We start from the raw sequence: 16,648 nt of genomic DNA on the forward strand, positions 1-16,648 counted from the left end.
TATGTTGCCGTGCTGATAGTTCATGACAGCGTCTGTTCTGTCTCCTATCCTGGAAACTCTGTTCAGCCAAACAGGTATAAACAGTAATGCCAGCAAAGCAGAACTTGGTGGGAACAGTAACCTCAGCTAATTAAAAAAAAAAAAAAAAAAAAAACTACGGACGTCCCGAAACCCACTTGAGAATACCCCACCACGATAACCGAACTGAAACAGACACACAGTTATTTGATGGTATGATTTCAAGGGAGAGAAGTTTCCCTTGTCTGTTGTAACAAATCACCCCAAACTTGGTTACGTAAAACCACAGAAATGTATTCTCTCGCAGCCAGAAGTTTGACATCAGTTTCACTGGGCAGAAATCAAGGTGCTGGCAGGGCTGTGCTCCCCCCAGAGGCTCTAGCGGAGAATCCACTTTGCGCCTCTCCCCGATTCCAGTGGCTGCTGGCATTTCTTCTCCTGTGGCCACATCGCTCTCTGGACTGTCTCTTTGGTCACATTGCCGCCTTTCCTTTGTGTGTATCACATCCCCTCTGCCTCTGTCTTAGGGGAACACTGGGCTGAATGTAGGATCCACCCAAATGATCAAGGATAATCCCCTCATCTCAAGATCCTTACTTAATCACATCTGCAAAGACCTCTTTTCCTTGTAAGTTAAGATTTACAGGTTCATAATCAGAATCATCAGAGGCTGTTTTTCAGCCTACTACAAGAAGCTTGCTGCAATTTTTTCTTACATCTTATTTTCTTGTTGAAGATTTTTATTTATTTATTTGAGAGAGAGATAACGAGAGAGCGCACAAGCTGAGAGGAGAAGGAGAAGTAGACTCCCTGTCGAGCAGGGAGCCTGACTCAGGGATCAATCACAGGACCCCGGGATCATGACCTGAGCTGAAGGCAGACGCTTAATCAAGACTGAGCCACCCAGGGGCCCCAGAAGCTTGCTCCAATTTAACCAGCATCTCCAAAGGAGATAACTCTCTCATCTGTTTATTTTTTTCATTTAATTGGGTTGTTTTAATTATAAAAACAATTGATGTTCAGTGTAGACACTTAGGAAAGACCAAAAAAAAAAAACCAACCAAACAAACAAACAAAAAAAACCCAACCCAGTTAAGAGAAACAAAAAGGAAAAGAAAAGAAATTAGATAAAAAATCATGTGTAATCCTCTCAGATAGGAATAGCCAGCCCCTCACCAAGGAGCATTTTTCTGGGCTGGGTCTTATGCCCAACAAAAAAGGAAGAGCAGGAAAAAGAAGATAAAGGTAAATAGGATAGAACAAATGATTTGGAGGGTAATGGAATAGGCTGACAATTCTCATAATGGATATGTACAGGGGAGCCTCATTTAAAATAAACGTTGAACTACGAAATGACATTACCTAGGGCAGGAGATGCCTGTATGCGGATATGCGAATATGACACTCCGTTCTTCAGAGGTGGGAAGTTTAGCTTTGGCCCCTCACTCAAAAACCCCCGAATGTGTCCATTACCACTTCATTCACTCCCAGAGGTCAGAGCCTGGCTTACTAATCTGCCCTGTCATAGGCTTTTCTGGAGTCCTTATCAGCCTTCCTCAGTGGGTCAGTGTTACGAAGACTAGGGGAGTCTGGCAGAGTTTCTGCTCCTCCCAGGCTGATATCAAAGGGCAGCAGGAGCTGTGACAGAAGGCAAATATTCAGACCAAAGCCACATGGGGAACTGAAAGCAAGAGGAAAAAAGCAAGAGTATCAGGTAAAAAAGGAATTTTTTTTTTTTAATCTCATCCATCTCATCTTTGGGGTAATTCATGTCGGAGAACATGAAGGACTTAGTCGAAGAGTAGCTAACTTGTAAACTGGTAAAGGACAGCGAGTGAGAAATTTGGGGAAGTGTAGAGAGGATTTCATACGGAGCTAGAATCTCAGAAAACTTTGTATCTATCATAGTCGTTATCAGCATCCAAGTAACATCAGTGAGTCTTGGCGGTCCAGAGGGTATAGTTCTGCTAGTTCAAAAACAATTAGATTTTGCTGTGGGCCCCAGCTGGTGGAAGTTATAGGGAGACAAATTATCGTTGAAAAATCAGGAAGCCATTTCTAACACAGCTGTCAGAAAACAGGAGGGTCTAATTTGAAAGGTAGTGAGTTACTGGTTGCTGGAGGTGTTCAAGCACTTCCTGGAAAGCAGTTTGTTGGGAGTTGGGAAAATTATAGAGAGGACTTAAAAATCAAACAAATGGGGGCGCCTGGCTGGCTCAGTTGGAGGAGTGTGTGACTCTTGATCTCGGGGTCGTGAGTTCGAGTCCCATGTTGGGTATAGAAATTACTTTAGGGGCGCCTGGGTGGCACAGCGGTTAAGCGTCTGCCTTCGGCTCAGGGCGTGATCCCAGTGTTCTGGGATCAAGCCCCACATCAGGCTCCTCCGCTGTGAGCCTGCTTCTTCCTCTCCCACTCCCCCTGCCTGTGTTCCCTCTCTCGCTGGCTGTCTCTATCTCTGTCGAATAAATAAATAAAAAATCTTTAAAAAAAAGAAATTACTTTAAATAATTTTTAAAAAGAGAATCAGGTAAATGGTTAGGCCAGAAGATCTTTAAAGTTCCTTCCAACAACTTCTGTGACTCTGTTATATGAATAGAATGTTATCAGAAATTTCTCAAAGAGCCATACTTTTACATTTACCTAGAGAAGATGCTTCTGTATGAAAAAACAATTCATCAGGTTGATTCTGGTTTGCCTGGAGGAAGTGAGAAGGCAACCGATAGCAAACTAATGGCAGAGGAGGGCAGCCATCCTGTGGGATGCCTGTTTTTTTCCCCCTTGGTGGGTGTAAACAACACCCACATGGCCTCCACTTGGCGAAGATTGCACGGAAGAAATGGCTCTCTTCTCCTGGAGGAAGAATTTTGATTTGGGTTAGTAAATATTTTGTTTTGCAATTAACAAAAGCTCAGGGGGTTGTTTCTGAAACATTTGCTGCAGAGCCCACATTTCAATTTGGGTGGCTGTTCTCTGGTCTGTGAAGCAAAAAGGAGGTTGACCACAGTTTATTGACTATGTCCCAAGGGCTCAGTTCTCTTCCAAGCCTTAGAGGTTCCCACGGCACAGGGCAGAACTGTTGAGGAGGGAAAGAAAACTCCTGCCCCTACCTAGCACTGTGTATGAAGAAATGTATTGAAGAGATGTATTTTTAGAAGAAGCTTTGAGGAGCCACACTGATTTCTGCATTTGGTATCAATAGACATTCTTTCAGGAGTAAAATTTTTTAAATGTATAAAATAGGGCATAAAGAATACCAAGTTTTATGTTTGTTTTTATAACAAGATCTTCTCCATCACATATACCCCAGGACTATCCTCCCTTAGTTCTCTGTTGCCTTCCTTCCTTTCCCCTTTGAATTATAAATAGGAGCATCTTCTGGTTTCAACCCGTTTCTGCATATTCTCGAATAATTGCTTTGGCTCCCATGCCAACTCAGGCCCTTTAGATCTGGGCTCACTGTTGCCGCTTCCTGATTTTAAATAAAAAACGATTAAAAACTTCAGCAATGTAATTTTCCCATGATGGCAAAATAGTAAGCATTCATCTTCATCCATGCCTCTTCATGCTGGAAAGGCTCGGGATCTTGGCAAAGTTGTTAGAGAACGGTACTATCAAAGATTTTTTCCAATATTAAAATGTATCTCCAATAATTTATGACTTCAAAGAAAATATTGTAATCTCTGAGATTCTTGTTAATGTAGAAACCACGTTTCTGTCCAGGTTATTTACTGGAACCTCCTTCTGTTACCGTTTGGAGCATAGAGGGGCTGCTGGGATGGCCGGCCTCCAGACCGACATGGAAATGCTCTACCCCGAGACAGTCGTACACGTGGGCAGGGTGACTTTTGGAGAAGAGAACAGGAAGAAGATGACCAATCGCTCTCTGAAAAAAGCCGAGAATAAGAAAATCATCCAGGCCACGTGTGCCCTGTTAAACTCTGGAGGGGGTGTGATCAAAGCAGAGACTGATGATAAAACCTACAGTTACCGATGCCACGGGCTGGGACAGGATCTGGAAACTTCTTTCCAAAAGCTCCTTCCTTCCGGTTCACAGAAATACCTTGACTACATGCAGCAGGGGCACACCCTCCTGATTTTTGTGAAGTCCTGGAGCCCAGATGTTTTCAGCCTCCCCCTCCGAATTTGCAGCTTGCGCTCCAATCTCTACCAGAGAGCTGTGACCTCCACGGTCAACCTGAATGCCGGCAGTGCCCTGGAGCTTCTCTGAGAGAAGCAGTCTAGAGCCCAAAGAGGGAGATCGGGGGTGAAGGAGCTGAGTTCTCAGAAAGTTCCCGACGGAGACATTCAGGAAGAAGAAGACATGAGGATGTCTGCCTCAGAGTTGTTTCAAAAGGACAAGCTCATGTATAAGGAGAAACTCAATTTTACCGAGTCAACCCATGTTGAGTTTAAAAGGTTCACCACCAAAAAGATCGTCCCCCGGATTAAAGAAATGCTGCCTCATTATGTTTCTGCGTTTGCCAACACCCTCGGGGGATACCTCATTTTTGGTGTAGATGATAAGACCAAAGAAGTGTTTGGATGTAAAAAAGAAAAAGTGAACCCTGACTTACTAAAAAAAGAGATAGAAAACTGTGTAGAAAAGTTGCCAGCGTTCCACTTCTGCTGTGAGAAGCCGCAGGTGAATTTCACTACCAAAATCTTGAACGTGTACCAGAAAGATGTCCTTTACGGCTACGTCTGTGCGGTTCAAGTAGAGCCCTTCTGCTGTGTCCTATTCTCAGAGACCCCGGATTCCTGGATCATGAGGGACAATTCTGTCACAAGGCTGACGGTGGAGCACTGGGTGGCCATGATGCTGGGTGTTCAGTCAGGTAAAACAGAAGGGAAGTCAGGGCACGTGGGTGGCTTGGTTGGTAGGCGTCTGCCTTCGGCTCGGGGGTGTGATCCCAGGATCCTGGGATCGAGCCCTGCATTGGGCGCTGGGAGCCTGCTTCTTCCTCTCCCACTCCCCCTGCTTGTGTTCCCTCTCTCGCTGGCTGTCTTCTCTCTCTGTCAAATAAATAAATAAAATCTTAAAAAAAAAAAAAAACACAGAAGGGAAGTCATAATCCTGTTTGCAGGGAGGAGCCCCTTCTGCGTCCTCTGTGGCTGTTCTGTCAGGTATTTTAGTTGAAGCGAAGAAAGCTATTTTGCTTACAAATATTCTCCCATGATAGGGTTTTTTAAAAAAATATTTTCAGTTCCAGGGCACATGCAATACTTAATCTCAGGGTCATGAGTTCGAGCCCCACATTGGGTGTAAAGATTACATTAAAATAAAAGCTTTAAAAATATATATATTTTCAGTTCCAAAGACTCAGAATATGAACTCTTTGAGATCAAGAAATGCTTGGATGTTAGTCCATTTTGGGAAAGTTATCCCGTCAGCCATGAATTAGTGAAAGTTCTCTTTTAGGCTCGGTGACTGCCTGTTGAAAGAATTTTGCAGGCTATATCCCTAGTCAAAAGCGTGCACCAACAGTATCACTCTAAAGATGGTATTTGAGAGAAACACTGTTTAAGGATGACTCCGCTAATTCTTTCAAGGGAAGTTTGTTGACAAACTTGAATGGTTCCTGTAACATTAGGAGCTAACACCTTAAACAGCAGGCTTGGGGCACCACCAAGTGGGAGGAAAAAAACAATGCAAGATGCTGGGCAGGGGCGAGGGTTGGGGAGGTTGACTCCTCGAGGTTTCACTTACCTTACAGTTTGGCTCTGAATCAGCCCTGGTGATTTCTAATCAATCCGTAAAGGACTTCCAGGCTGAACAGAGCTTATCAGTTTGCCCTCACCATCAGTATGTTTCAAATTTGATAAAAGAAGCTGGGATCAAAACTTGAGTGATTTTGCTGGATCCTTCTCCTGCCCTAAATTGGAGTTTACCTTTCTCATATACACACACCCTAAAGGAGAGATCCTGCCACTTTCTGTTCCATCTAAACCTTGAATGGGGGGCTTAAACAAACAATATAAAAAAATACTGTGCTTAACTTTTTCTGATTCCCCCCACTCTAAGTCTTTCCTCTTAGGGATGATCCGGAATCAGAATATCAGAGTTAGAAGGGAATGTAGGGGTCACTAGCTCAGTTTTGCACAGGAGAGAGGAAAAATGACTGGCCCAAGATGAGTCACACAGTGACTTAGAAGATGGGTGACCCCTCTGGAGTCCCTAGGCTTCCTCTCCTAACATATATGAACTGTTTGAGGCATAGAAAGTGTGAGAGTGGCTCAGGCACGGAGCACATGACATGTCAGCAGTAGTAAAAGCAATAGAAGGAGTTTTCTGGGGTGCCTGGGTGGAGTCGGTTAAGCGTCTGACTCTTAATTTCGGCTCAGGTCATGATCTCAGGGTCAAGAGGTTGAGCCCCATGTTGGGCTTTGGTGCTGGGCGTGGAGCCTGCTTAAGATTCTCTCTCTCCTCCCCCTCTGCCCCCCAACTTTCTCCCCCTCTTAAAAAAAAAACACGAATTTTCTTTCTCGTCTGAAACAACTTGCCATGTATTTGTTTAGCAACTTCCAGTTTGACCACCAACGCCAGCTTGCCCCTGCGTGCACCGGCTCCATCAGCACTGGGAAGCCCATCATCTCCCATGAAAGTCCTGGAATTGAAGGGGCCTCTACAACAACGTCTGTTTCCAGGTATTCCTTCTTGATTTCAGCTGAAAAGACTGTTTTCTAAAATTAAGTTGGGGAGGGCGCCTGACTGGCTGTGTCAATACAGCGTGTGACGGGATCTCGGGGTTGTGAGTTTGAGCCCTATGCTGGGCATAGAGTTGACTAAAAAACAAAACAAAACCACAAAAAAACTAAGTTGGGAGGAATTGGTAGCAATCAGTCCAAGGCTTTCTCCTTAGAGGAGGTCAAATGTAGGATTTAGCAGACACAATGGTCCTTAAATAATAAATATGGTGACCCTTGCTTCTCAGTTGTATCCACACTACATTTTTGTGTGCTTTGGGGTTTCTAATCACATATGGCTTTTGGTCTCCCAATTTGAGAGAATTTAAATTCCTTAAGGCTATACCACAAGAGAACTGCCCCCCTGGCTTTCCAATGAGAAGGAGGGGAGCCATGGGGTTACCCGGACCCTTCCGAAAGCAGGGCTTCTCAATTTGGGCACTATTGACATTCGAGCTGGGTAATTCTTCGTTGAGAGGGGCTGCCCCATGAACTGTCAGTTGTTTAGCAGTATCCCTGCCCTCTACCCATTATAGATGCCCATAGCACCTCTCCAGCTCTGACAAAAAAATATTCCAGACATTGCCATTGCCAAATGTCCCCCAGGGGGCGAAATTGCCACAGGTTAAGAATCAATGTTCTGGGGGCGCCTGGGTGGCACAGCAGTTAAGCGTCTGCCTTCGGCTCAGGGCGTGATCCTAGCGTTATGGGATCGAGCCCCACATCAGGCTCCTCCGCTATGAGCCTGCTTCTTCCTCTCCCACTCCCCCTGCTTGTGTTCCCTCTCTCGCTGGCTGTCTCTCTGTCAAATAAATAAATAAAATCTTTAAAAAAAAAAAAAAGAATCAATGTTCTGAAGGCAGAGTTCTTACTTCCCTAAAGCATCAGGTACGTGTACGTACACACACACACACACACACACACACACACACACACACACACACACAGAAAAACCCTTAGCAGGAAAGAATACCTTCCTAGCAGGAGTGGGCCACTTCCGGCTGAGGAGGGGATGCCAGTAGGCTCTTCTGTGAAGACTCCTCCCTGTTGCCTTCCCCTGTACAAGAGCTGCCAGAAATGGGAGGAACTTCAGAGTCCTGGCCTGTGAAGAGGGGGTGCTTTCTTTTTAAAAAAAATTAGTTTTTAATTTTAATTCCAGTGTAGTTAACATACAATGTTACATTAGTTTCAGGTGTACAATACAGTGCTTCAGCGGTTCTGTATATTACTCAGTGCTCATCAAGATAAGTGTCCTCTTAATCCTTTCACCTGATTTATCCATCCCTCCCCTCCCCCCGCCTCCTCTCTGATAACCATCTGATTGTTCTCTATAGTTAAGAGTCCACTTTTTGGTTTGTGTCTCCCCCCCCCTTTGTTCATTTGTTTTGTTTCTTAAACTCCACATGTGAGTGAAATCATATGGTATTTGTCTTTCTCGGATTGACTTATCTCACTTAGCATTATACCCTCTAGATGCATCCATGTCATTGCAAATGGCAAGGTTTCATTCTTTTTTATGGCTGAATAATATTCCATTGTATGTATATACCACATCTTCTTTATCCATTCATCTATAGATGGACACTTGGGGTGCTTCCATAGTTTGGCTCTTGTAAGTCATGCTGCAATAAACATAGGGGTGCCTATATTCCTTCCTATTAGCGTTTTTGTATTCAGGTAAATGCCCAGTTTTGTGATTACTGGATCTTTCTAGATAGGTCTCCTGAGGCAAGGGAAACAAAAGCAAAAACAAATTATTAGGACTACATCAAAAAAAAAAAAAAAAGAGGAGGTGCTTTCTTTGCACCCAAGGAAACTCATAGTTCCATGGCTAGATTCATTTCTTCCTATGATGTTGCAGGAATACTTACAATATGCTTTTGTAAATTTTAGTTAGTAACTTCTATTTCTTGCATTTTCAGTGACACAGGAAGAGATACAGTTTAAACCAGAATCCCTCTGTAAGAAGCTCTTCTCAGATCATAAAGGACTCAAGGAATTAATGAAGACACAGATATATCCTTGTTCTCAGGGGATTGTGATATTTTCTAGAAGCTGGGCTAGTGATATTGGCTTAAGGAAAGAGCAGGATGTCCTCTGTGATGCTCTCCTAATAGCGGGAAACAGTCCCCTGGTACTCTATACAATCTTAGTAAACCCCAGTTGGGATGGAGGGCTTGAGTATGCCCGAAATACTGCTCATCAGCTAAAGCAGAAACTGGGAACTGTTGGTGGTTACACAGGGAAAGTGTGTGTTATTCCGAGGCTGATGTCCCTGCCCAGCATACAGCATAGCCCTGGTGAAATCCTCATACACTACCCCCAATGCTACAGGCTTACCACCAAGGAGGAAATGGAAGACTTGTTGCAGGCCCTTACCGTAGTCTCACTGTATTCTAGATCTCTTCTGAGTGACCAGCTGGGCTGTGAATTTTTCAGCTTGCTCATAGAGGAGCAGTGTGAGTTGCTTTCAGAGAGCCTTCAGGAGACACGAGAATTGTTCATCCACTGCTTTCCAGGAACCAGGAAGACAGCCCTGGCCATAAAGATCATGGAGAAAATTAAGGATTTGTTCCAGTGCAAACCCAAAGAGATCCTTTATGTTTGTGAAAGTGACTCCTTAAAGGATTATGTGACGTAAGAGTGCTACTAACTCAACGCAATAAACATTTTTAGTCAATCCTTTCCGCAGTATCAACAAAAGTTTAATTTGTGTTTTTAGTTTTAAGATTTTGCAGTGCCTTAGTTGCATAACTGTGAGAGCCCGAACTGTATACACATTTCCAAATGATCAGGTAGTTGAGCTACAAATGGATACTTTTTTTTAAATGTTTTTTTATTATATTATGTTAGTCACCATACAGTACATCCCTGGTTTCCGATGTAAAGTTCGATGATTCATCAGTTGCGTATAACACCCAGTGCACCATGCAATACGTGCCCTCCTTACTACCCATCACCAGCCTATCCCATTCCCCCACCCCCTGCCCCTCTGAGGCCCTCAGTCTGTTTCTCAGAGTCCATAGTACAAATGGATACTTTGCAATGCTCAGGCTTAAACATCTCATTACAAATTAGCCAACTATACCTTGCTTTACCTTTCTCTAGCTAGAAACATGTTCCCCCCTACAATCTCTGGCCTTAACTTTAAGAAAAGAAGAAATCAATTTATCTTGCTTTATATATACTTTTTCTTGATAGCTAATGCTCTAAAGTCATAGAGTATTTCAGTTCATTAGACGTGATACCTAACAGGAACTTGAATTTAAATACCGTTTGATTTTGTTTGTAAAATATTTTCATTTGTTTGACTTCTTCTGAACCAACAATTTCAGAAAACATGCAAATCTGCCTCTGATTTAAATCTTCACCTTTCAACTTAGTAAAAGAAATTGGTTGTTATGCAATCCAAAAACTGAGGGCAAACTCATTTTAATTTTTGGTTTGGTTTACTTATTTATTCAATAAATCCTTTTTGGTCACCACTTATATGCTAGGAATGTATACGTTTAGTGTTAATAGAGAGGCACAGCCCTATAGATTTGTTACCCTACCTGACATGTCACAGAACTCCGCAATCTCCTGATGTTTTCCTTACCGGAATCTAGAGAGGCTTTGGTTTTGTACCACAAGTAAGTGAGGGAAATAGGACTTGCTTTAGAGGAATTTGTACTAGCTCATACCTCTTTTGCACATAAAATTATGTCTCTAAGGACCTGTTCTCCAGCTCTAAAAAGGACAGAAAGTTAAGTCATGGTAGTAACAGGCATAAATTACTTTCAAGATTTCCTTTACATGCAATGAGCTTGTCTTCAGAGATTGCCAAGCAACAGAAACAGACTCGTAATAGAAATAAAATCTCCTACCTGGGTTCATTTTAAAAAGTTTCGCACGCAGATTTAGTTAGATAACCCCAAAGAGTAGGGTTTGCAATTATGTATTATTCTGTCTATGAGGTCACTTTGACTAGCGCAGTTTTGTTGTGTTCAGGGTACCACTGAATCTGTGAATCAGCCTCTAGATGAGAACTAGCCTCTGATTCCAAGCCACAGAGTAATGAATACATGGGGTTGCCTTTGTTTATATGCCTGAAACCTTATTCTCTCTTGCATCCTCACAGCCAACAAACCACCTGCCAAGCTGTGACCCGGAAGACCTTCTTACAAGGGGAGTTCCTAAAGATTAAGCACATAGTGATGGATGAGACTGAGAATTTCTGCAGCAAATATGGAGACTGGTACTTGAAGGCCAGGAGCATCACCCACCCAAAGGTGAGGGGAGCTGGAAGTGAAAACCTTCATCGTGGGATTCTCTGGATTTTTCTGGACCCTTTCCAAATCCGTCATGCAGATATTAATGGCCTTCCCCCTCCATCTGCTCAGTTTCCTCGAAAAACAATCACCAACGGGATCCACCGTGCTCGAGAAATAGCCATGGTCATGAAAGAAGAAATGAAGAGGATCAAAGGCAACCCGCCCCCCAGCATGTCCGCAGACACACTGTCACTGTTCAGGGAAGCTGCCTACGAGGAGGCAGTGCGTGCCCAGGCTCTGCCTGGGGTGTGTGAGATGGAGACTAACCTGACTATGGAACAGGTTGTGAAACGGGTGGCAGAAAGGTGTCACGACCTGTTCCAATGTGGCTATCAGCCCAAAGACATTGCAATTCTGTGCAGGAAAGGGGAGGACAGAGGACGCTACGAGCTTGCACTGCTAAAAGCAATGGAATTATGTGAAACCCATGGAGCAACAAAGGTTGTGTTCAGCCAGGCCTCCGGTGTTTGGGGCAGTCACATCATTTTAGACAGTATCCAGCAGTTTTCGGGCCTGGAGAGAAATATTGTATTTGGGCTTAGTCCAGAGTGCACCCTGTCAGAAGAAGCTCATAAGCTCTGCTTTGCCTCACGAGCCATTAAACACCTCTACCTGCTCTATGAAAAGAGGGCAGCTTTCTGAAAATCATTTTAACAGTGCAGGCAGCCGGAAAGAGCAGAGTCCCTTCTCCCAGGCAGGTGGCAGCAACTCCTTCTCACGTATTATCAGTGAGGAAATCAAGGCACAGTAAGTATGGCGCGGAGCCACAGAAATGTTTCTCGGGAGTGACCCTTCCCTTTTATGTGCTGTCACCGTCCCCTTCCCCTTCCACTTCACCTCCTCCCTGTACAGTCATAGCAGACTGATGATTGGTCCCTGCCTCTGGTTTTCCTAGTCCGGTCCATCTTTCAGGGACCAGAGGTTCTCCTCAAATAGAGAACAGAGTGTGTGACATCCCCGGCCAATGTATCTGCAGTGAGTCCCTGAAGTCTTCAAGCCAAACCAATTTCCAAGGCTTTCCATGCTCCTAACACATCCTTTGTTCTATCTCCTCTCCCAATATGTCTACGGCATCCCAGCCTCACTGGCCTATGTTGGGAGTGGGAGGTAGGATGCCCTCCCGGCTACTAACTTTGACTGGGTATCTCGAGGGCAGCACCTCGGTTAGCCCCTCCTACTACTGGCTATGGGTCTCAAGCTTTATGGGCCCAGAACTTGATTTCCTCTTTGCACTAAGTATGGATTAGTCTCTTGGGGATGGCTTTATGCTAATCAAGCTCACGAAAGACCAATGCACAGAAGATCTCATTCTGCCAATTCACAGTGAGGATTGTAGTAATAAGTGGGCCAGATGCTTTTGCTAATCAGTATATTCAATAGTAACGCAGGAGGCCAAAATATGTAAGCATAGCTTTGCAGCAATCATTCAAATGTTACACCATTGTGATCATCTTTAAAATAGGGTTATTTCCACCACAAGGACTAGACAGGTCAGGTTTACAAAATAAAGCAAATTTAGAATGCTAAGGGTGGCTAGGTATTCCTTATCCTCTGCCTCAGATGAAATTTCGCTTCTCTCCTGGTTTCTAAAGTTTCCAGGTTGACCACCAACCTTCCCCCTCATTCCTCCCAACACACACACACACACACACACACACACACACACACACACACACACACTTTCTCCCATTCATTCTCCACGCGTGGATACATTTACCTAGGCTCAAAACTGCTTATACTCTGCTTCTGGCCTGGGAAGTGGTGTGTCTCTAAGAGGCCTTTGCACATCCCTGAGCTCTTCTGTTATGGTTTGGTGTTAATTTTAATCTAACTCTGAGTTTCCATGGAGCCTGGATGGCAAATCTGCCACTTATACCCCAGGACACACTCCTGGCTCCTGGCGGTGCTCTCTTCTCAGCCTTCAAACCCTCGCCTGCCCCTCTACCTGCTGAAATCCTAACTTGACAGTCAAGTCCTTGTTCACATGCCCAACTCCTCAAGTCAACGTTCACCATCCCCCTACCTTAGATTTGGTCTCTCCTTTTGGAGCCACTCTGTGACTTAAAAGGCTTTTGATGATAGTACCAAACTCATCCTAAACTGTGCCAGAGAAGTAGCTGTGGGCATCGTGAGATCTTTGCAATACCTTCCTACCACATCTCCTTTCCAATGTATGTGAAATAGAAATAAAAATCAAAGTTCCCTTTCTTTACTCAGCTCCCAAAATAGCGAAGCCAATGCTGTGCTCTTTGACGCAATCTTGCTGTTCTAAGGATTTTTACGTTGCATTGGAGATATTCCTATTTCCAGATTGTTTTTAATTTCTGGAAAGGCTTAGGACAAACTTACTGATGCTGGGGAGGCAGGAATGNAAAAGAATGTGTGGAAATAGTCCTCTGGCTATAATTTCAGATAAAAAACATCAGCTTTCCGAGAGGTGGAAAAGCAGACAGGGCTTGGAAAAGCATTCACAGTGCCCTTTCTAAATTGCTCAGGCCACCAGATGGGTCAGTCTGAACCTAATGGTCAGCTAAGTCTTGGCGAATGGATTGAACAGAAGAACTTCTCCCCTGCCTCTTGCTGCTTCAGTTACTTGACATTTCCTCCTTTTTACCTTTCCTTGGGGTTTTGGGGGTACTTTGGGTGGGAGAAATAAAGTTCAACAATTAATTAGCTTCTGATGAAGCAAAAGATACCAGTGCATGAACATTTGGATAATGGGAGATGTGTGAATTCTCTAAAAATAATTTAAAGAGTCAAAGTGGAGAGGGATTAGGGGAATAGAAAAAAACAGGGAACTGCTATATTTTAGTCATAAGCCTCAGTACCATCCCACTTTTTAAAACAATATGTATATATTATATACTTTGATAAAATCATTTGTTTTTAAAATAATTGTTTTATATATTAAATTGGAGAGTCTATCAGTTCTTAGTCTACTCCAACGGCTCAGTCTGGCTTAAAGTAGAAAGCCTAACTCAGTGGTTCTCAACCCTGGCTACTCATTAAAACATCTGCGGGGGGGGGGGGACAAGGGCTTTAAAAAATACCTGAGACCTGGGGTATATGGGTGGTGCAGATGGTGCAGTCACTTGAGCACCTGACTCTTGATTTCAGCTCCGGTCTTGATCTCAGGGTCATGAGTTCAAGCCCCGCTTTGGGCTCCACCCTGGACGTGTAGCCTACTTAAAACAAACAAACAAATAAAAAAAAAAAAAACAACCAGTGATCAGGCCAAACACTCAACCAATTAGATAAGCATCTCCAGGCCTGGGCTTGAGCATCTGCATTTATTAAAAGTCATCCAGATGATTCTAATATACCACCAGGTTGAGAACTATTGAACTCAAGTCTGTTCTTTCTGTCCCCAAATAGATGTATACACACCTTTCTCTTCCCATCAGACTGTGAGCTCCTTGAGAGTAAGGATGGTCACTTACACATCTTTATCCCCCAAATGCCACTAGTGCACTGCCTCAGACATGGCAGGTGCTCAGTAATTATTTGTTGAATGGACTTGCTGCTTTCAGAAAATCAGATCTGCTAGGGACAATACCTCTATTCACTGAAATGGCTATCTAATTCTGGAGCCTTCAAAGAGGGCAGTGTGGAGAATAATCAACACTGAAATAAGGAAATAAAAGAATGAAGGAATTTAAACTGTTTTTAGGCAAGAGGCAAAAATTAAAGGTCCATGTTGCTGGAAGTTCATTAGATTTGAGTTTGAGATTTGGAACTGGTGGGGACTAAGAGTAATTGACTTAGAAATCTAAACTTTTCTACAGACCCTTAATATACTGCATACAACAATTTGTTTGATAAAATAACTTACCTGTTATAAGCATCTAAAACTTACTTTAAAAAAGAAGGGTGGGGGCGCCTGGGTGGCACAGCGGTTAAGCGTCTGCCTTCGGCTCAGGGCGTGATCCCAGCGATCTGGGATCGAGCCCCACATCAGGCTCTTCTGCTATGAGCCTGCTTCTTCCTCTCCCACTCCCCCTGCTTGTGTTCCCTCTCTCGCTGGCTGTCTCTATCCTGTCAAATAAATAAAATCTTAAAAAAATAAAAAATAAAAAAGAAGGATGATATAATTCCATTATGTAGGTTTGAGAAATGGACAAAGACAAAATAAAAGGTTCTTATCATCTTGTTATCCAAGCATACTTTTTTTCCCATTTTTGCTTATTTATTTCCGGTCTTCGTTGATATACAAAAATAGTATATCACAATCAAGTTGTACAATCAATTTTATATCCTGTGTGCATTTTCTCCATTGAACCTTTTTGTGAAGCGTTGTTGTAGATTGCATTATTGTTCCCAATACTTCATCACTCTCCCTGCTATACTCTTTTTAGCTCCTAACATTACAGCAAGAGGGTATTTCCCGCCCTCTTGATGTGGGCATGGCCACGTGACTATCTGGCCAAAGAAATATCAATCGTTGTGATGTGCACAGAGGCGTTACCATTTCAGTAGTAGGCTTGTTCTCTTGGGCTTCTGCTCCGGTCATGCAAAGACTAGGTCTCAGGCACCCCACCGGTCACTGAGGAGTGACAGATGTGAAGTGGGCTTGCGCTCAGCTCAGTGCCTGGAGCCAGGTTCGACTGATCCCGACTAGGTTAACTGAAACCCAGCTGACCTACAAATGCATTTGTGAGAAATACATGCTTATTATCTCTGTCTGAGATTTCAAGGTTCTGGCAGCGTAATATTCCAGCAGACTGTAATAATTTTACACTATTAAAATTAAGCCAGGCACATAGGGATGCAGCCTTTTCTTTCTTTGGTATATTTACAAATCCCCAGAGATGAGATTTCCGGGTCAAGAAGGTGGCCTAGATCAAAGATTCACCTCATTTATGTAGGGTTCTGATGGGAAGTGGATAGGAAAAGCCCAAGGACTGTACCTGACCATGCCGATGTATTGCCTTAAACAAGAAAACAAGATGCTGATGTCAGATTTGATGACTGAGACACTGGTGTCTCAGAAACAGGTGCATGGAGAAGAAAACCATGGCTCATCACCCTAGTCCAGGACCCAAGAGGAAGATCTTTTTTTTTTTTTTTTAAAGATTTTATTTATTTATTTGACAGAGATAGAGACAGCCAGTGAGAGAGGGAACACAAGCAGAGGGAGTGGGAGAGGAAGAAGCAGGCTCATAGCAGAGGAGCCTGATGTGGGGCTCGATCCCATAAGGCCGGGATCACGCCCTGAGCCGAAGGCAGATGCTTAACCGCTGTGCCACCCAGGCGCTCCCCAAGAGGAAGATCTTAACTTGGAAGATTACAGATGGGAACCTTGTATGACCTTAACATTATATGGAAAAAATATTCTGGTCACTTGAAACCGATGTAGGGTACTATCTCAAAGAAAAGGCAAGATAGATGTCTCTGACCATCAATGGGACTTTTTTCTGAAGAGAATCTGTAGCATGAAAAGCCCCATTGAGGGAAAGAGGAGGAAGCGGAGAAGTAAACTAGATTTCCTAAGAAGGCGAGCTGCCCCAGTTTCCCCAAAGTTTTGGGGAGACTGAACATTAAATTGTTTTCGAGAAGCTTCAATTTGAAATAAGTACAAAATTTAAGATAACTGTATGTTACTATTTATCGAGCTATTACTACAACCAGCTACT

At 43.5% G+C, this 16,648-nt stretch overlaps 1 protein-coding gene across 2 annotated transcripts; it reads left to right on the forward strand.

The window, feature by feature from the left end:
* The first annotated feature begins 907 nt into the window (after nt 1–907).
* Nucleotides 908–13,227, forward strand: SLFN14 (schlafen family member 14). Of its 2 annotated transcripts, XM_040640991.1 has the most exons (6): nt 908–1,732; nt 3,739–4,853; nt 6,535–6,663; nt 8,625–9,339; nt 10,823–10,973; nt 11,085–13,227. In XM_040640991.1, the coding sequence occupies exons 2-6, from the start codon at nt 4,340–4,342 to the stop codon at nt 11,655–11,657; spliced, it is 2,082 nt and encodes a 693-aa protein (XP_040496925.1). In that variant the 5' UTR covers nt 908–1,732; nt 3,739–4,339; the 3' UTR covers nt 11,658–13,227. The 2 variants fall into 2 exon arrangements, with proteins under 2 accessions (XP_040496925.1, XP_008693628.2); XM_008695406.2 differs by having other exon boundaries at nt 10,823–13,227.
* Nucleotides 13,228–16,648: the final 3,421 nt, after the last annotated feature.

Source organism: Ursus maritimus, unplaced genomic scaffold (assembly GCF_017311325.1).
Source record: "Ursus maritimus isolate PB19 unplaced genomic scaffold, ASM1731132v1 scaffold_24, whole genome shotgun sequence".
NCBI classification, from domain to species: Eukaryota; Metazoa; Chordata; class Mammalia; order Carnivora; family Ursidae; genus Ursus; species Ursus maritimus.